Source organism: Neoarius graeffei, chromosome 20, assembly GCF_027579695.1.
Source record: "Neoarius graeffei isolate fNeoGra1 chromosome 20, fNeoGra1.pri, whole genome shotgun sequence".
Classification (NCBI taxonomy): domain Eukaryota; kingdom Metazoa; phylum Chordata; class Actinopteri; order Siluriformes; family Ariidae; genus Neoarius; species Neoarius graeffei.
Window position 1 is genome coordinate 9853101 of NC_083588.1, and position 21384 is coordinate 9874484.

The 21384-nt window shown below is 41.5% G+C and overlaps 1 protein-coding gene across 2 annotated transcripts; it reads right to left on the reverse strand.

Annotated features, from left to right (window-relative positions):
• Nucleotides 1-1582: 1582 nt before the first annotated feature.
• Nucleotides 1583-18453, reverse strand: LOC132869168 (uncharacterized). Of its 2 annotated transcripts, XM_060902499.1 has the most exons (7): nucleotides 18322-18453; nucleotides 15525-15851; nucleotides 14801-15043; nucleotides 6754-7086; nucleotides 5398-5631; nucleotides 2716-2829; nucleotides 1583-2554 (listed from the first exon to the last, which is right to left on the reverse strand). In XM_060902499.1, exons 1-7 carry the CDS (start codon nucleotides 18374-18376, stop codon nucleotides 2532-2534), a joined length of 1329 nt encoding a protein of 442 aa, XP_060758482.1. In that variant the 5' UTR covers nucleotides 18377-18453; the 3' UTR covers nucleotides 1583-2531. The 2 variants fall into 2 exon arrangements, with proteins under 2 accessions (XP_060758482.1, XP_060758483.1); XM_060902500.1 differs by lacking the exons at nucleotides 1583-2554; nucleotides 2716-2829 and adding an exon at nucleotides 2846-2999.
• Between the last annotated feature and the right edge of the window lie 2931 nt (nucleotides 18454-21384).

The window sequence follows — 21384 nt, forward strand, 5'->3', positions numbered from 1 at the left end:
ATTGCAGACGAGCAGCAATGTTCTTTTTGGAGAGCAGTGGCTTTCTCCTTGCAACCCTGCCATGCACACCACTGTTGTTCAGTGTTCTCCTGATGGTGGACTCATGAACATTAACATTAGCCAATGTGAGAGAGGCCTTCAGTTGCTTAGAAGTTACCCTGGGGGCCTTTGTGACCTCGCCAACTATTACATGCCTTGTTCTTGGAGTGATCTTTGTTGGTCAACCACTCCTGGGGAGGGTAACAATGGTCTTGAATTTCTTCCATTTGTACACAATCTGTCTGACTGTGGATTGGTGAAGTCCAAACTCTTTAGAGATGGTTTTGTAACCTTTTCCAGCCTGATGAGCATCAACAACACTTTTTCTGAGGCCCTCAGAAATCTCCTTTGTTCATGCCATGATACACTTCCACAAACATGTGTTGTGAAGATCAGACTTTGATAGATCCCTGTTCTTTAAATAAAACAGGGTGCCCACTCACACCTGATTGTCATCCCATTGATTGAAAACACCTGACTCTAATTTCACCTTCAAATTAACTGCTAATCCTTGAGGTTCACATACTTTTGCCACTCACAGATATGTAATATATCCAATATTACAATTTTCTTCAATAAATAAATGACCGAGTATAATATATTTGTAACTGGGTTCTCTTTATCTACTTTTAGGACTTGTGTGAAAATCTGAGGATGTTTTAGGTCATATTTATGCAGAAATATAGAAATTTCTAAAGGGTTCACAAACTTTCAAGCACCACTGTAGATAGATAGATAAATAATTGTACATTGTACACCTTCCTTTAATTGTGAAATTCAGTTACAAATTTAATTTCAGCTCAAGAGTTCACCTTCATATGGTCTCATCTCATCTCATCTCATTATCTGTAGCCGCTTTATCCTGTTCTACAGGGTCGCAGGCAAGCTGGAGCCTATCCCAGCTGACTACGGGCGAAAGGCAGGGTACACCCTGGACAAGTTGCCAGGTCATCACAGGGCTGACACATAGACACAGACAACCATTCACACTCACATTCACACCTACGGTCAATTTAGAGTCACCAGTTAACCTAACCTGCATGTCTTTGGACTGTGGGGGAAACCGGAGCACCCGGAGGAAACCCACGCGGACATGGGGAGAACATGCAAACTCCGCACAGAAAGGCCCTCGCCAGTCACGGGGCTCGAACCCGGACCTTCTTGCTGTGAGGCGACAGCGCTAACACCTACACCACCATGCCGCTCCCTTCATACTGTATGGTATGATACAAATTCAGACTCGTAAGAAAGAAAGAGACAGAGTGAGGATGTGGTGAACATGTCGTATGTGTTCACAAACGGGCGACACAACACAGCATATTATTCAGAAATTGCTATGAATTATTCAGTAGCTCCAATAAAACTAACAGGAAAGATGCATAAAGTTACGATGAGGGTGATTATCTTTCTCCTCTTCTCCTTTTCCAGAGCATGTAAATCACCACCAACTCGTCCACTGTCCCACAAGATTGTTAAACACTTTATTCAAAAGCAAATATAATGACAGAGACTCTGCAGAGTAACAGAAACATATTTTCCATTAATTATTAGAATATTACACAAAGCTACAAGATTGAAATTGGCAGTACAACCAAGGCCATGTGAAATATCATACATCCATATGCACGTATTTATAGCTTAAAAAATCAAAAACTTTGACTTGGCTGACTCTGATTTTAACAGCAGAAAAGAAAAGTTTTTGCTTAGGCATCAATTCTTCAGGCAGTTTCACAAACAAAGTGTGTGAACTGCCGAGTGTGGGAGCTGTCAAGGAAGCCACAACTGTGTCTCAAGTTCAACACTGAAAATTGCAAAAAGAAACTTCCTCTTCATCAAGTAAACAGTACTGACCAAAAAAAAAAGAAAGAAATGCATTTCAAAAACCTCATTAATTTTGAATGATCATGCTGATGGCAGACAGGTTCAGAAAATAAGACAAAAACAAAACTTTGAAAGAAATCGATCCATATTCAGCACAATTCTAGGATGTGATGTACTATTGCTCGATAGTTCTGATTATTTGAAGAATATATATCAATATATTCTCACCAAATGTAAACATTCATGAAAACAAATGAATGTTTGAGATGGTGATACTCTTTTCATTCAAATAGCGAAGTGAAGAAAAGATTTGTTTCACAGTCAGTGAAGTTTTGCTTTGGGTAAGAGACGAGCGTGTTTGGGTGGAATATCACTCAGTTACTTCGTCTAACGGAATGATCTTGCAACAAATCAATGGATATGAAATAAAAATAACAACAAAAAGCTGAACAGAAACACCTTGAAAAATTAACACTTGGTTTATGAAGAAATCTGCAGGAATCATGAGGCTGGTTTAGTTTTTGAAAAGTCGATGTGGACTGAGGAATTAAATTTGTTTCCCTGTTACCCATCTGTTACTGATGGTTATCTTTTTCTGGAGGTTCAGTGTGGATGAGTTGCTGGATGGAGGAGAGCAACCATGGACTGATTCTTCTGTTCCTGATCCAGGTTTACAGAGCTTCCTGATCCTGATCTGTGGAAGGAAATGTCACTCATGTGATCAGCGCACCGACATCAGCATGGAAGCTTCAGACGTGACATTTTCTGTCTTTACATTTGGGCAGATACTCTGTACTTAAATGTGGACTCATGTAACGTGTGAATTTTCCAAGCGAGTAAATATGATGGTCTTACTCTCAGTTATTCTCTGCTTCCTGTAGATTCTGGTGTAAATATAAAACGCTCCCACGAACAGCGACAGCAGGATGATGACTTCAAAGAGCCACACAGACACAAACACCATGAAACCTGAGAGAGAGAGAGAGAGAGAGAGAGAGAGAAGTAAGTGATTGTCAGTATGTAAAAAGTAAGCAATCCTTCATCTCAGGGAGGGAATTCACACGTCCAGGAATTAAGAAACATCCAAAAAATAGAGGAACTGACAGACTCATCATTATTGCACTGTGTGGAACTTGTCACTGCAGAAACAAAGCAAAAAGATCATCATGGTCAGCAGAGTATCGAGTGAAAAGCAGCACAAGAAACTGCTGGTATTCAATTTTTATAAGTTGGTGTTTCCTCACTCTTGACTTTTGCTGTATTTATTTTCCTTTTTTTATTTAATTCTCTCTCTCTTCCCCCCCCCCCCCCCTTCTTCAAACACATACACGAGGGAAATGACTAAATACAAATCTATTATTCTGAGTGAACAGAATCACCATGTTCTATACAGATACAAATACCAATACAGATATTTCTCAGGCTTTTCCTTTTATTCAATTTATTTTGAGGATTCTTTGCATAAATAGAGTTTCAGAAAGCATGTGGTTGAGACGAAAGGAGGGAATCTGTTGTTGCCAATACAGTGCAAGTCAGGGACGCAGGAACTAGGGGTGCTGAGGGTGCTGCAGCACCCCCTCCTGGACAACAGACGCAACTACAACATTGGCGTTGTAAATTCAGGCATACGTTTTTCATCTCATCTCATCTCATTATCTCAAGCCGCTTTATCCTTCTACAGGGTCGCAGGCAAGCTGGAGCCTATCCCAGCTGACTACGGGCGAAAGGCGGGGTACACCCTGGACAAGTCGCCAGGTCATCACAGAGCTGACACATAGACACAGACAACCATTCACACTCACATTCACACCTACGGTCAATTTAGAGTCACCAGTTAACCTAACCTGCATGTCTTTGGACTGTGGGGGAAACCGGAGCACCCGGAGGAAACCCACGCGGACACGGGGAGAACATGCAAACTCCACACAGAAAGGCCCTCGCCGGCCACGGGGCTCGAACCCAGGACCTTCTTGCTGTGAGGCGACAGCGCTAACCACTACACCACCGTGCTGCCCCCATACATTTTTCTTTTATTCTAAAATAAAAACAAAATGAAAAAAATATTTTTTTCTAATTTTTACATGCTTATAAGTAGTTTTAAATGTAATTTAAAAATTTGGTTTGAGGTGAGTGATAAACATTTAGACCTCAACCAGACCGGAAAGAACAGTGGCGTAGAACAGTGCACTGGTGGCGGGAGAGTTCGTTTAGCTAGTGGTGTGTGTCAATGTAGCAGCAATGAGCCAGAAAAGGATTTCTGATTTCTTTAAAGATGGAGGGGGCCAAAAAGCCAAAGAGAAAAAGTCTTATGACGGAGGGCCCTACTCCACTTGCACCAAGATATCTTGGATACAGTGGACATCCACGCCCTTATGAGGGAGTTCATCAGCGCCACGCCAGAGCGCAAGACAACCTTTGGAATTATTCCATCTGGTAAGCAATGCTTTTAATTAAGGTTGCTTTGGTTAAATTGTTCTCAGCTGGTTGGGTGGTTTTGCTGCTTGATTAATTATTTTTCTAGTTTCCTCTATGTTATCAGGCTATTCTATTTCAGAATAGTAGACCTAATTGGTTCTGTGTATTTCTTTTTTTCATTATTACTTTGCTGTAGTTCATTGAATGGACGCAAGAGGAGAATCAGCGCGGCTGCCTCCGCTGCGTGTGTGAGAGCGGGAGAACACGAACGCGAGTGTGGACTATGAACGATGTCAAAATGCGGCCGTAAATAATTTAATAGGCCCTCTCTTCTTTTAGTATGGTTAATCTTATTAAGGTTATGGTTATCTTGTTTTTGTCACCTAAAAATGTACGCCTACGAGTACGACCTATCATAGTTTGGATGTTTGATACCATGGACAGCTACGCGGCGCGCTCTGGCTGAGAACGCACTTTGTATTTTTCATCTTTTGTCTAAAAAAATAAATGCACTTATTATTGAATACATGTGAGTGTCTCAGTAAATGTAAGATTATAGCTCTGGCCTTGCTTTTAGTAGCCTACTGTAAGAAATAATACTGAGAATATAGCCTTTGGGCTATATTTGGTGCATCATCCGATGACATAGCCTACAGCACCCTGCACTTCAGATGAGTTCCTGCGTCCCTGGTGCAAGTGTTTTTCTGGTTCAACAATGAATACATCAGTCTTTCTCTGGTGATTGTGTTCACAGTGAAATGAACATTTTAATTCCAACATCATTGACGAACTCGGCGAAAAGCGCATCAAATCTTGTCATAAATTCTCTAATTTATCGACACTGCTTAACAACTTCACAGCTTTCACTTTTTGGAAATGTTGATCTGCAAAATGAAATGGAAATTTTGATTCCTTCTGCCTCTGGGTCTGGCAGTGTTTCAGTTTATACCTGTAGGCCAGTGCTTTGTGCAGTTGGGTAGTTTTCTTTTTCAATGAGAAATTTAATTAATTCATTCATTCTTAGTCAGATTTTACAAGATATTTGGCTGTTTTTTCCTCTGTATTCACAATTTGCTGCATTGTTTTTGTTCCTCAAATCATGATTTAAAAAAAGACACTCACCAGTACATGGGTAGAGTTCAGTGGTAAGAGTTTCACGGCTGACGTTATTTTCTACAAGGCAGGTGACATTTCCATGATAATTTTGATCCAGTATGAGAGTGTGCTTCCTGTTCTCCAATTCACTGAGTGTGTAAGTCCAGCTGAAGCGGAGGTTGTCTCCATCAGCAGAACAATCCACTTTCGTGACTCCAGGTGAAATGCAGCTGTAGGACACTTTTACTGAGGACACTTCAGCTGCAGATTAGAGATAAACACCTCATGAATGATGAATTACTACAGAGACCTAAACACATTATCAACCCAAAACTACAACAACAAATTAGAAGCAGTGTGTGTGTGTGTGTGTGTGTGTCCAGCCTCATGATATTCATTTCAATTTCCTTGATAAACACGAATGAGAAAGGAAACACTTTGAACAACTTTGTTGTATTAAAACTTTCAATTCGATTTTTCTGCCTAAATCTAAACCTAAAAATCTTAGTTTCTTGATGACCTGCATTCGTGAAATTTTACATGTTCACTCATTTCCTTCATTGAAATTATATTAATGAGGATTTTCTCAAAATATTGATTATCCTTCGGTTTCCAAAATGTTTGACCTGAAAAATGTCATAAAATTTTTTTTTTTTTTAAAGCATGGTATTTTCCTGAACTCAACAATCTAAATTATTTTCCAGCAGACATTTCTGGAAAAGTCTCTTGAGAGCTTCTTCACAGTCAAATCTCATCTCATCTCATCTCATCTCATCTCATTATCTCTAGCCGCTTTATCCTTCTACAGGGTCACAGGCAAGCTGGAGCCTATACCAGCTGACTATGGGCGAAAGGCGGGGTACACCCTGGACAAGTCGCCAGATCATCACAGGGCTGACACATAGACACAGACAACCATTCACACTCACATTCACACCTACGGTCAATTTAGAGTCACCAGTTAACCTAACCTGCATGTCTTTGGACTGTGGGGGAAACCGGAGCACCCGGAGGAAACCCACGCGGACACGGGGAGAACATGCAAACTCCACACAGAAAGGCCCTCGCCGGCCCCGGGGCTCGAACCCAGGACCTTCTTGCTGTGAGGCGACAGCGCTAACCACTACACCACCGTGCCGCCACAGTCAAATAAAGATTTAAATTCTAACAGCCAAGATTTTTTTTGTTCTTTTCAGTCTGTACATTTCTGAATCTTTTATTAGATGAAGCCTCATTTGCAAAAACATCAATGTCACGTTTTGAAAAAGTTCAAAGATAAAAAAATTGAGAGAAATTAATGTGTATGAATGTTTATATTTTAAATAATTATGAAATAACGTGAAATTGTGTTCTGCGAGGTGATTTGAGATTGTGTGTTCCAACCTTCAATGATCACCTGGAGATTATATTCGCCTCTAGTAGTCCCTTTTGCATCAAAGGTGGATAAAGTGTATTTTCCAGAGTCGCTCCTCTCTGCACTGCTGAGTATCATAGCTTTATTATCCTTAACAAACTGCCATCTTGGAAGTGGTTTTGGTGGGTTACGATCAGCTTTTCTATATCTTAAAATTCGACGAGCACCAGATGTCTCACTGTTGAACTGAAGGTAAAGCGTTTCCTCCAGGGGCATTTTCAGGTGCAGTTGTTGCCCCAGAGCCACATAACACTGATTCCTCTGAGTAAATCTACAGACAACAGGATCCTGAAACAGCAAACCTGCAGCGGAAAAAAAAAAAAAATCAGGAACATTTTTCATATGATTACACAATGATATTATTAATTAGAATACCAATTAATTAATTAGAATTCATTCATCAATTAATTTGAATATCCTTGAATAAATGACACTCCATTATTACAGGAAACCTGGATTCAGTTGTGTGCTACAGTTTTTAATCAAGAAATGAAAGTGTGAATAAACGGATATGTTCCAGGTGATTTTTGAAATCAGATAAATCTGGATCCACCTTGGTGAGTTGAGATTTACTGAGGCAAATTAAGCTTCAGGGTTTGGGTTCGGGTTGGGTGATCTTGTGGAATGTTTCGAGCTGTACTGCTTTTCAGATTTTTCAAGTATAGGTCATCAAAAGAATTTTCACTGACACACAATTATTTTTGCTTAGTGGACCGAAAGCTGCTGAATTTGAATCACAGACTTCCAATTTTATAAGGTTTTTTTTTATAAGAACAATGAATAAATTTCAGGCCACATGGCCCTAAATACGCCACCATTTTTTCCTGTTTCACCGTGATACAATTCAAGACACTACGTCATGCATCACATGGTGGGCTTTCCCCATTCGCGCAAGGTATTATGGAAGACAAATCTGAAACAGGAGAGAAAAATGAAGGATGTGAGTGTGTGAATGAAATGTGAAAGACCAACTACAGTAATGGAAAGTGAGAAGAAAAGACATTATGTTGCAAAGGAAAGGAAATGCAGGACCAAACTAATGTCGGTACAGCACATCTCCACAACTACATTTCCCATAATTCTTTCACTTCCTGCCCCGGATGATATCCGCTTCATCTCAGCTTTCACTGCGCCACGTAGATTGTGATGCAAGCTCACCCATAAAATGGGTGTAAAATGGAGGTTCTCTTTCAGCTTTTGGAGTCGCACAATCAAGAAGTGCATTGCTGCTCTGGCTTCTCCTTTTCTCTCTCCGGCCTCCCAACATGAGCAGCCTACCGTACGAACGCTTCACTACGACCGTGCACCACAAACGCGCCTCGCAACTCTGGCTTCTCTCTTTCTGACCAACGCTCTTCTCTCACAGATGTGCTGTCGGTGTTTAAAGAGACACTGCAGCTACAGACGAAGCGAAGAACAAAGTAATAATGCAAATTAAGAAGATTAGAGGCGAGCAGTTCCCGCCATGTCTTCAATCCACGGACTTTCAACTAAAGACCTTCTGGATCACGAGATCCCACCTGGGAAGAACTTTAGCAAAACAGCAAAGCTGATTTCAACTAATTTGAAACAGCTCCGCTCTTCTAGCAGAGTACACCGAATGGAGAATCACCAACAAATTCCTTCATTACTGCCATGTGAGAGTGGTCCCAAGTAAGGTTGGCATTTTGGACAACGTCAGTCTTACTGTAGTTTGATTAGTTTATGTGAAAAGTTCTATTTAAACCAAAAGGTTGTTTGAAGTGTGCACACAATAATCACATAGTTCTGGTTTGATCAGATATTATTGTCTTTCTCAATTTTACACTGGTAGATTGATAGCATGCAAAATCTTTCTCTCTCTTTTTCTTACTGCACACATTATTATACACATCTGAACATTCAGACTTCAGTGAATTAAGGCCTCATTAGCTCAGTTGGTTAGACCGTGGTGCTTATAATGCCGAGATCCCTGCATGGGGCAAAGATTATTTCTGCGCCTTTGTTCAAATCCTTTGATTAAGCAGTCACACAGAGCGCCTATGGCCTTTCCCCCACCTTTTGCACATCTTTCTCGCACACAAACAATTCTTTGTTAAGCCAACACACACACACCGAATCTTATTCCCTCATATCTCCATTTTCGTGCCTTGATTTGTTAAACTGCTGCTAGTATTAGTGAATGTACCTGATTAGTATTATTCTCATTTAATTTTGTCATTTTAATCAGTTAAATATTTACAAGAAACTGTGTCTTGTCTGTTGTGTTGCAGTATTACTCGAAGCCATCCTCTGCCATCAAAGAATTCACATTGCCTTCAATGATCTAGTGTATCACTAGAGTAATTCATTCATAAATTTAATAATTCATAGAAGTATCGGTTTGTAAAATTAATGAACTGATATCTTGACACTGATATTTTATGAGATTGATTTAATAATGTAATTGCACCCACATAATTTTGGTGCCTCATGTTAGGGCTAGTATTATACCAACATAATCTGGTGCCTCGTATGAGGAATGCAATTACACCTATATAATTTTGGTGCACTGTGTGAGGCATGGTATTACTGTACCTACACTTATAAATATCAGCAGTCAGCGAGCACCTCTGTGTGAATAGCTGTTCATTCAGTGATAGAATGATATAACTGTCAGTGTACAGTCAAGGTAAACCTACAGATAGCAGTAATGCAACACTGTGGATGCTAGCTGCCATAAAACCCAAAAGAAGAAGACGACGAAGGTAAACCTGCGCATGCACACACGGACTTCCTCTGTCAGTTTGACTGCACGTAGTAAGTGATTTCATGCACATTATTTGCGAGGGAGTCCCCTCAAATTAAATAACTTCCAAGCCACAGAATGGTCTGTTTTTTGGGGGTTTTTTAGATATTACAGAAATAAACAAATATCACAATGACCAAGTTTCAGAGGGAACTAAATTTCACCGATTTTATGAAATCAAAAGACCATCTACTTTTAATTTTTTGGTTACAACCGAATCATTCATGGTAAAGTAGTGAACTTCAAAATAGAAAGTCCTGAGTTTGATTCCCACCAAGGACAGTAAAAAAGTGGAGGGGGGGGGGGGGGGGGGGAAGCAAATTAAATTAGACAGACAGAAAGACAGGGACAAAAGTGTAATTCTGGGTAGAGAGGTGTAAGAGGATAGATATAAAGGGGTGGGTTGAGTCAGAAATGATGGGGAAAGGTGACGAGAGAGTTGAAGTGTTTTATGAACCCCCCAAAAAAATTCCCTTTTAAGAATCGTCAGCTCATTTACCGAAGTAAATCTAGATTTGCCTGATTTCAAAAATCACCTGGAACATATATGTGGTAGTGGGGGCATGGTCAAGCGTCGATCTGTGAATGGAGGGCGAAGTCAGGGAAGGTAAGTGGTAGAATCACTGCACCTGATGGGAATTAACTTGTGTTTGTGCGTCTTCCCCAGTGACCGCGCCCTATAAGAGGAGGAGAGGGAGAGCAGAGAAAGGGAGCTCTCCCCCAACCAGAACACTTGTGTGTGTGCACGCGTGCCTGGGAGAGTAAATGTAAAAGCTGAAAAGATAAAATAAGAGGTTTTTGAGAACTCAGTTCTGGCCTGCCGTGCTTCTGTGCTCCACCCACCTGGTCTGATTCTACAATATAGGGGAGAGGGGGGTAAATTGAGCCAGTGGGTAAGTTGACCCACCCCCTGTATTAAGGCACTGGTACACCTTTAGAGTCATGTGATCAGAAATTCTACAATCACCATTCATTTGCTGTTCCATGTGAAGGAGAGATGTCCATGCTTGCGTGGTAAGTATGTTTTTTTCACAAAAATACATTTTTTGTTTGTCAAAGTAAATTTTTTACACATCAGATATAAAGGGTATTTTGCTAAAAGCAAATTTATCAAGGTCTAAAAACATATATCATACATGTTGATGGTTAGCTAGTGTATCAAATCATGGTGATAATTTAGCTAAAGATTAGCCTGATTAGCCAGAACAGGATGTTTTTTCCAAAATGGTGACTGTGGGGTAAAGTGAGCCAGTTGCCTTGGGTCAAATTGAGCCACTGGTTCAACTTACCCCACCTTGAGCCACTAGTTATTTTAATCCTAAAAAGTCTGAAAATGGCATTTGTACGATTTCTATGACTTTAAATGAACCAAGCACCAGAGATCTGTTAGTTGGTGACTTTGTTATTGTTAAGTTTGAAGCCAAGAGCAGAAGCTACAATTACATTGGCATGGTGGAAAAACTAGAGAATGATGAAGTGACTGCAAGGTTTCTGAGAAGAATCCGGCGAAGCACTGCCAATGAGAAACCCACTTTCGCTTTCAAGGAAAATGATGTGGCACTTTTTCCACAAAGTGATGTGCTGAAGAAGTTACCTCAACCTCAAAAGGCAGGAGGAACTGCACGGAGGCAACAGCACTTCATATTTCCTTGTAGCGTTGAAGGTTGGAATGTGGAATAATTAGTTGTTGAGTAAGAAAAACAAAGCCTTGTTCAATAAAGAATGTTAGGTCAAGTTAAATAATTTAAAAAAGTTAAAGAAGTTAGAAAAGGTTTTGCATACACTGTTGTTATTTTTGTGTCTGCACTGTATTAAAATATTTAGAACAATACCCTTGCATTATCTATTTATTTATTATTTTAAGTAAAGCTCGAGTTTTACACGAGAAAAGCTGCATTGGTCACTTTACCCCCAGGTGGCTCAATTTACCCACTTAGATGGCTCAACTTACCCTTAAGGTGGGGGAAGTTGAGCCATCACACCACTTTTTTTTGATAAGTCATTTTTTCATTATCGTTTGTCATAGATACATACTTGTCATTTCTATTTACAGCACACATCCTGGACTATATGTGGGTGGTTTTGTTTTTGTGCTATAACATTTTTCCTTGCTGAGAAGACAGCATTAGTAAGAAATGGCTCAATTTACCCCACTCTCCCCTATATTTGATTTTCTTTGGGAAAATGGGAGCACAGGTGTTTAAGGATGAATAAATAATGTTTCAACAAACTGTTGGGTCTTTTGTGAATGATTGTGTTCAGAAAGACATGAGTATTTTTTCCATCATCCAAAGTCTAGAATTGTAATGATATCTGAAGTTTGCAAATTGACACATAAACTAGATGAAGCACCATTTTCATGAATAAACACACGTAAAAATACATATTGCATTTTGTAGAATCATATTGTCTTTCAGTCGATTGTGATGTGATATTTTTGTCAGCTCATGCCTCCCTAAATTGCACTGTGAAAACTGCACTTGCTTTAGACTCTTTTTAAGCTCCATGTGAGCACTGATGATGGAAAAGAAAAGCCCAGGGGAGAAACCGAGACCAATCTTTGTTCTTAGGAAGCACCCAATTTCCTGATTCAGACGTTCCGCTTGGCTGTTGGACTGTGGGTGATTAGCTATGGTTAGACTCACCAATACTCCCAGTTTGTCCCTAATTTTGAGCCATAATCTCGACATGAGCTGGGGACCCCAATCACTTATGATGTCTTCAGTGATCCCGTCTTATCGGAAGACATGGGAGAAAATGGGTGCTGCCGTTTTGAAGACTGTTGGTCGATCAGGCAAGGGAATTAGCTTAAGAGCCTTGGAGAACCGGTCAATGACTGCCATTACGATGGTGTGATTTTGTGACTTGGGGAGGTCAGTAATGGAGTCTATGGCCAAATGGAACCAGGGTCTCTGGTGTGTGGGCAGTGGCATGAGCGTACCTGCTGGCAGGGTCCGGGGCACCTTAGCTTGGGCACGGATGCAACAGGAGGAGACAAACTTATGTCTGTAATCACGTTTTCCCGCCAATACTTAGTTTTGATGAGCTGGTAGGTGCGTTGGCTACTGGGATGTTCTGTGGCAGGAGATGAATGTGCTCAAGTTATAAGTTGACCCCAGAAATGTGGTGGGACAAACGTTAGACAAGGAGGACATGCTTCTTGGGAGTTGTGAGGCTGAGTGTGTGACAGTTCCTTGTCTATTTCTCAGGTGACAGCATTAGCGAAACACTTGAATGGCAGGATGGATGTGGATTCTTGACTGAGGGTAATGGAGGAATGTATTCTGGATAGTGCATCAGACTTCATGTTTCTGGAGCCTGGAGGGTACGAGATGGTGACCTGAAAATGGGTGAAGAAGAGGGCCCATCATGCCTGATGTGGGTTAAGTCATTTGGCGGACTGGAGGTACTCTAGATTCTTGTGATCAGTGAGGATGACGAATGGGTGTGCAGCCCCCTCAAGCCAGTGCCTCCACTCCTCTCAGGCCAGGTTGATAGCTAAGAGTTGTCTGTTACCTATATCATAGTTCTTTTTGGCTGGTGTAAGCTTTTTGGAGAAGGCAGCTACAGGGTGTAATTTAAGCTTCTCCTTTAAGCACGGGGACAGGATGCCTTCCACTCCAGTTTCAGAGGTGTCATCCTCAATGGTGAAGGGCTTTGCAGTGTCTGGGTGTTTGAGGATTGGTGCCGTGGTGAAGGCCGACTTGAGCTGGGCAAACACATCCTCTGTCCCCTGGTTCCATTGGAGATGCTTGGGCCCCTTTTTGAGTAAGGCAGTAAAAGGAGCGGCAATAGTACTGAACCCTCGGATGAATCGTCTGTAAAAGTTGGCGAAACCCAGGAAATGTTGGAGCTCCTTAATTGTAGTGGGTGTGGGCCAGGTGGTAACTGTGGCTACTTTGTTGGAGTTCATGCAAACCCCTCCTACACTGATGATGTATCCTTGGAATGAAATTTGGGAAGCATGGAATTCACATTTCTCCGCTTTGACATCCAACTGATTCTCAAGGAGTTGAGTAAGTTCCACTTTCACATGTTCTTAATGACTCTCCTTGTCTGGGGAGTAGATCAGAATGTCATCTACATAGGTGATCACAAAGCATCCAAGTATGTCTCTCAATACATTGTTTATTAGACATTGGAACACGCTGGGCATGCAAAAGAGCCCATTTGCCATGATGCAGTATTCAAAGTGCCCAGAGGTGGTGCGAAACACGGTGTTCCACTCATCTCCTTCCTGGATATGCACCAGATTGAAGGCCCTCCTGAGGTCCAGTTTGGTGAAGATGCAGACACATTCGAATTGTTCAAGGGCTGAAGCTACTAGAGGTTGCGGATAAGGGTACTTTACAGTGATCTGGTTTCGTCTTCTTTAGTCTATGCATGGTTGGAGACCCCCCCCCCTTTCTTCTCTACGAAGAAGAAGCCTGCAGACGTTGGAGACGTGGATGGATGGATATAGCCTTGTTGCAGCACCTCTTGAATGTACTCTTCCATGACAGTCTGTTCTTAGAAAAGGAACTGGCACACATATCTGAGGAGAAAAGGGCAGCCCAGAAAACACAAGTCCCTCCAGGCCCAGACTGCAACATCACTTGCCCTGACTGTAACCATGGCTTTCATGGCAAAATAGGATTCATTAGCCATCTAAAAGCACACAGATTATAACCACAGCTGTTCAGTGGTCTTCTTCAGACATGAAGGATGAACATATATGAGGGAAATCACAGAATACAAATGTCTTATTCTGAGTGAACAGAATTAACATGTTCCAAATAGATACAAATCCCAATACAGATATGAGGCACGCTTTTAATTCTGTTCAATTTATTTTTCAGATGTTTTGCAGGAAGTTTCACAAAGCAGATATTGTGTTCACAGTGAAATGCACATTTTAATTCCAACATCAATTAAATGGGTTTTCAAGGGGATCAAATCTTGCTACAAATTCACTAATTTATTGACACTGATGAACAACTTCACAGCTTTCACTTTTTGGAATTGTTGATCCGCAAAATGAAATGGAAATTTTGATTCCTTCTGTCTCTGGGTCTGGCAGTGCTTCAGTTTATGGCTGTTGGTCAGTGCTTTGTGTAGTTGGGTAGTTTTCTTTTTCAAAGAGAAATTGAATTCATTCATCCATTCTCTCTCAGATTTTACAAGATATTTGGCTGTTTTTTCCTCTGTATTCACAATTTGCTGCATTGTTTTTGTTCATCAAATTATTATTTTAAAAAAGACAGACTCACCAGTACATGGGTGGAGTTCAGTGGTTTCAGTTTCACGGCTGACGTTATTTTCTACAAGGCAGGTGGCATTTCCATTATAATCTTGATCCAGTATGAGAGCGCTCTTCCCATTCTCCACTTGAAAGAGTGTGTTTGAATCAGAAGTCCAGCTGAAGCGGAGGTTGTCTCCATCAGCAGAACAATCTATTTTCATGACTCCAGGTGAAATGCAGCTGTAGGACACTTTTACTGAGGACACTTCAGCTGCAGATTAGAGATAAACACCTCATGAATGATGAATTACTACAGAGACCTAAACACATTATCAACCCAAAACTACAACACCAAATTAGGTGTGTGTGTGTGTGTGTGTGTGTGTGTGTGTGTGTGTGTGTGTGTGTGTGTCCTTGTGATATCCATTTCAATTTCCTTGATAAAGAGCAAATTAAATCTAAATTATTTTCCAACAAACATTTCTGGAAAAGTATCTTGAGAGCTTCTTCACAGTCAAATAAAGATTTAAATTCTCACATCAACAGATTTTTTTTTGTTCTTTTCATTCTGTACATTTCTGCATCTTTAATTAGATGAAGCCTCATTTGCATAAATCAGTGTAACGTTTTGAAAAAGTTCAAAGATAAAAAAATTGAAATAGATGAATGTGTATGAATGTTTATATTTTAAATATTTATGAACTAACGTGAAACTGTGTTCTGTGAGGTGATTAGAGGTTGTGTGGGCCGACCTTCAGTGATCAGCTGGAGATTATATTTTCCTTTAATATTCCCGTCTGCATCAATGATGAGTAAATTGTATGTTCCAGAGTTGCTCCTCTCTACACTGCTGAGTATCATAGCTTTAGTTTCATTAACAAACTGCCATCCTGGGAGAAGTGGGTTCATCTGAGTTGTTCTATATCTTAAAATTTGATGAGTGCTCGATGTCTCATCCCTGAAGTTTAGGTCAAACTCATCCTCCAGGGGCATTTGCAGGTGCAGTCGTTGTCCCAGAGCCACATCACATTGATTCCTCGCAGTAAATCTACAGACAACAGGATCCTGAAACAGCAAAGCTGCAGAGGAAGAAAAAAATCAGGAACATTATTCATCTTATTACACACCTCTTTATCCTTTCGTAAATGACACTCCATTATTCCAGGAGAGCTGGATTCAGTCATGAGCTACAGTTTTAATCAAGAAATAAAAAAGTGTAAACAAGCGTATATATTTGATTTTCTTTGGAAACATGGAAGCACGGGTACTTAAAAGATGAACAAATAATGTTTCAACAAACTGTTGTGTAGAGCTATTAAAATCTGCCTGCCCCCATGAACCCACCAGAGATTCCACCATCAGATACTACGCTCCCCTTGAATTGCGATAAACCAAGTAAGTCAGAGATTAGGACAGCTATTCAGGTGCTAAAAACTGGTAAAGCAGCAGGACCTGACGGGGTTCCTGCTGAGGCCTTGAAGGCAGATCTGTCAACATCAGTAGATATCCTTCATAGGCTTTTTGCTAGGATATGGGAAGAAGAGAGCATCCCAGAAGAATGGCGGGAAGGGATTATAGTCAAAGTTCCCAAGAAGGGAGATCTTGGAGAATGCAACAACCATAGAGGCATTATGTTACTATCTGTCCCAGGCAAGGTGTTAAACAGAATACTTCTGGAGAGGATGAAGGCAACAGTTGATATCATGCTAAGAGACCAACAGGCAGGCTTAAGGAAAGACCGCTCATGCATAGATCAAATATGTACCTTACAGGTTTATCATTGAACAATCACTGGAATAGAATTCGTCCCTGTATGTCAACTTTGTGGACTATGAGAAAGAGTTTGACAGTGTTGATCAGGAAACACTGTGGAAGCTCCTGTGATCTTATGGAATTCCAGAGAAGCTTGTTCCTCTAATAAAGTCTAGCTATGAAGGGTTTACTTGCCGCATAGCCCATGAGGGTCAACTTTCAGAACCATTTGAAGTTAGGACGGGGGTGCTACAGGGGTGTCTGCTATCACCCTTTCTATTTCTACTGGCCATTGATTGGATTATGAGATCAGTAACCAAATCGGGTAGCAATGGTATACAGTGGACTCCATGGGAACAGCTGGTTGATCTAAATTTTGCTGATGACCTCGCCCTGCTCTCCCATAACCATCGGCAAATGCAAGACAAAACATCAAGATTAGTAGAGGAATCGGCTAAAGTTGGTCTGAAGATAAACAAGGTGAAGACAAAAATATTGAGGATGAATACCATCAGTGAAGTACCTATTGTGGTCGATGGATAGCAGCTAGAGGATGTCAAGGAATTTACATATCTCGGGAGTGTTGTAAACACCCTTGGAGTTACGGACAAGGATGCACTTACAAGGATTGGGAAGGCTAGGACAGTGTTTTTCATATTAAAGAAGGTATGGGCATCGAAAGAGTTATCTGTGAAAACCAAACTTCGCATATTTAGATCCAATGTGAAACCTGTTCTGCTCTATGGGTCAGAAACTTGGAGAACAACAAAGAAGATACAAAGCAGAATCCAGAGTTTTATTCATAGCTGTCTCAGACAAGTTCTTGGCATCTGCTGGAAGGATAAGGTGACAAATGAGCAAGGATGGGAGTGGGCAGGAGAAGAGCCAATAGAGTTGCAAATAAGAAGGAGGAAGGGGGGATGGATAGGCCACACGTTACGGAAGCCAGCGAACAACACCACGTGACATGCCCTTGCATGGAACCCCCAGGGGAAAAAGAAGAGAGGGCACCCAAGAAATAGCTGGAGGAGGGATCTAGACAAAGAGTTGAGAGTTGAAGGGTTAAGCTGGACAGAGCTGTGTAGGAGGGCCCAGGAGCGATGGACGAAGCTTGTCAATGGCCTATGTTCCGCAGGGGGCGAAGGGCCTACAGTAAGTAAACTGTTATGTTTTTCTCTGAAAAGTCTGACCACAATAAAGTATTTTTTCCAACATCATCCAGATTTGTACTGATATCTGAAGTTGGCAAAATGACACAAAATAAATGAAGCACCATTTTCATAAATAAACACATTTAAAATATCCAATAAAAATACATATTGCATATTGTAGAATCATGTTGTCTTTCAGTAGATTGTGATGATATTTTTGTCAGATCACTCTTCCCTAAATTGCACTGTGAAAACTGCACTTGCTTTAGACTCTTTTAAAGCTCCATGTGAACACTGATGATGAAAAAGAAAAGCTTACACAGGGTGAAGGAGTTGGCCAATTCTGCACGTCAACATGTCATTTTTAAAAGAGATATATTTCAGACATTTAATGTCAGTGGAAGTCCTAATTTTATGAGGTTTCATTATTTTTTTTTCTACAATATCATTTGATTGTTGAAGCCGTTCACAGAAAAAAAAAATTGGACTTTTGACATGCAGTAAGTTATGAAAAGACATCTGATTTAGTGATATCTGAACTCACTTGTTTAAATGACAGTTTTACCATTCATCTTTCCGTAAAGCATAAATTTGACCACTGTGCTCTCAGTCAATGAATCGTGGATTTCGAAAGGATAAAACTTACCCATGGCAGATTGTGTGAAAATCCACAGGATTCCAAAGATGACCTGTATTCTCATTTTGTCCAGAGAACAATCCTCTCTCTGTATTTGCTCAAGATCTTGCTGATGAGTGATAAGAAACTACAACAGCAAGACGAATCTTTTACTGCACTAATAATACTTTTCTGAGAAATACAGGAAGTTACATCTTTTTTTTACCTCACCACTCACTTCCTGTATTCTGACTGTATGGACATAAAGAAAGAGATGGACAGAATGCAAAAATGATCATTTTCTGTCGTTACAGTCGAAATGTCTGTGTGTTTCGTGGGTCCACTGAAAGCATGTCCATGTAATGTATTTTAATTTGCACCACCTCAGTCCCTTCGCTTGTCAGTGAGAACTCATCACTTGTGCAGGTGGCACCACTGGAGTTTGGGTGTTTTGTCTGAGGAAATATTTTTCTGATGCATAATTGCAAGGCCTAAGTGCAAGAACTGTTTTCCTATCTCATGTCTCGTCACAGTCATAGAAGCTGACCCATGGTATTGGACTGTTTTACAGAGGTGCTTGAAAGTTTGTGAATCTTTGAGCATTTTTTATATTTCTGCATAAATATGACCAAAAACATTAACAGATTTTCACACAAGTCAGAAAAGTAGTGAAAGAGAACCCAATTAAACATGAGACAAAAATATGAGATTTGGTCATTGATTTATTGACAGAGGAAAATGATCGAGTCTTACATATCCATGAGTGGCAAAAGTCTGTGAACTTCTCAGATTTGCAGTTGAAATTAGAGTCAGGTGTTTTCTGTCAATGGGGTGACAATCAGGTGCCCTGTTTTAATTAAAGAACAGGAATCTATCAAAATCTGATCTTTACAACACTTTTGTTGAAGTGCATCCTTCATGAGCAAAGGAGATTTCTGAGGACCTCAGAAAGAGAGCTGTTGATGCTTGTCAGGCTGGAAAAGGTGACAAAACAATCTCCAAAGAGTTTAGACTCCACCAATCCACAGTCAGACAAATGGAGGGAATTCAGTATCATTGTTACCCTCCTCGGGAGTGTTCGACCAATAAAGATCACTCTGAGAGCAAGGTGTGTCATCGTTCACAAGGTCTCAAAGGAACCCAGTGTAACATCTAAAATCAACTATAGAACTCTCTGACATTGGCTAATGTTAATGTTCATCAGTCCATGAACCAGAAGAAATCTACAGGAATCATGCAGCTGGTTCCATTTTTGAAAAGTTGATGTGGATCGAGGAATTAAATGTTTCTCTGTTACTCATCTGTTACTGCTGCTGCTTGTTCTTTCTGTTCTCGAAGAAAGATGATGTGGGACATCAACATGTCTGTTTTGTATTCACTACAGGGCAGTAGCTTCACAACAAAAAGGTCACTCATTCATCTGAAAAATTCTATGGAGGTTGGTGTACATTCAAACAGACACCCTCCTTTAAGGGTTAAATTCAGTTACAAGTTCAACTTCAGCTCAAAATTCACCTTCATAATTCAAACTCGGAAGAAAGGAACAAACATAGTGAGGATGCTTTCAATATGTTATATGTGTTCACTAATGGGCTCCACAACACAGCATACACCAATCAGCCATCACATTAAACCACTGAGAGGTGAAGTCAAAAACATTGAATATGTTGTTACAATGGCACCTGTTAAGGGGTGGGTGTAATGGGCAGATGTTTCTGCCCATCTGTCTCACAGGGGTGTAAACATCAGTGTCTGAGCTGCCTGGGAAACCACAAGTGACTTCCAAGTTCAAAACTTCTCATCTCGTCTTCTTCCGCTTATCCGGGGCCGGGTCGTGGAGGCAGCAGTCTGAGCATGGAAGCCCAAACTTCCCTTTCCCCAGACACCTTGGCCAGCTCCTCGGGAAGAACACTGAGGCGTTCCCAGGCCAGCTGAGAGACATAGTCCCTCCAGCGTGTCCTGGGTCTTCCCCGGGGCCTCCTCCTGGGGGGACATGCCTGGAACACCTCCCCAGGGAGGTGTCCAGGAGGCATCCGAAAGAGATGCCTGAGCCACCTCAGCTGATTCCTCTCGATGTGGAGGAGCAGCGGCTCTACTTCGAGCTCCTCCCGAGTGACTGTGCTTCTCACCCTATCTCTAAGGGAGTGCCCAGCCACCCTGTGAAGGAAACTCATTTCGGCTGCTTGTATCTGTGATCTTGTTCTTTCGGTCATTACCCAAAGCTCATGATCATAGGTGAGAGTCGGAACGTAGATCGACTGGTAAATCAAGAGCTTCGCCTTTTGGCTCAGCTACTTCTTCACCACGATGGACCGGTAAAGCGACCGCATCACTGCAGAAGCCACACCGATCTGCCTGTCGATCTCACGCTCTATCCTTCCCTCACTCGTGAACAAGATCCCAAGATACTTAAATTCCTCCACTTGAGGCAGGACTTCTCCACCAACCTGGAGAGGGCAAGCCACCCTTTTCCAGTCGAGAACCATGGCCTCGGACTTGGAGGTGCTGATTCTCATCCCAGCTGCTTCACACTCGACTGCAAACCACCCCAGTGCATGCTGAAGGTCCTGGTTTGAAGAAGCCAACAGGACAACATCATCTGCAAAAAGCAGAGATGAAACCCTGTGGTTCCCAATCAGGGTTCCTTCCAGCCCCTGGCTGCGCCTAGAAATTCTGTCCATAAAAATTATGAACAGAACCGGTGACAAAGGCAGCCCTGCCGGAGTCCAACATGCACTGAGAACAGGTCTAACTTACTGCCGGCAATGCAAACCAGACTCCTGCTCTGTTCATACAGGGACCGGACAGCCCTTAGCAAAGAGCCCCAAACCCCATACTCCCAAAGCACCCCCCCACAGAATGCCACGAGGGACACGGTCAAATGCCTTCTCCAGATCCACAAAGCACATGTGGACTGGTTGGGCAAACTCCCATGAACCCTCGAGCACCCTATGAAGGGTATAGAGCTGGTCCAGTGTTCTGCGACCAGGACGAAAACCGCATTGTTCCTCCTGGATCCGAGGTTCGACTATTGGCCAAATTCTCCTCTCCAGTACCCTGGAGTAAACCTTCCCTGGGAGGCTGAGAAGTGTG

Excerpts from the sequence above, each read along its gene's own strand:
- LOC132869168 (XM_060902499.1), bottom strand. The coding sequence starts at position 18,376 with ATGAGAATACAGGTCATCTTTGGAATCCTGTGGATTTTCACACAATCT. Across the intron at positions 15,852-18,321 it reads TTTCACACAATCTGCCATGG|CTTTGCTGTTTCAGGATCCT; the intron begins GTAAGTTTTATC and ends CTTCCTCTGCAG. Across the intron at positions 15,044-15,524 it reads TCTCCAGCTGATCACTGAAG|CTGAAGTGTCCTCAGTAAAA; the intron begins GTCGGCCCACAC and ends TCTAATCTGCAG.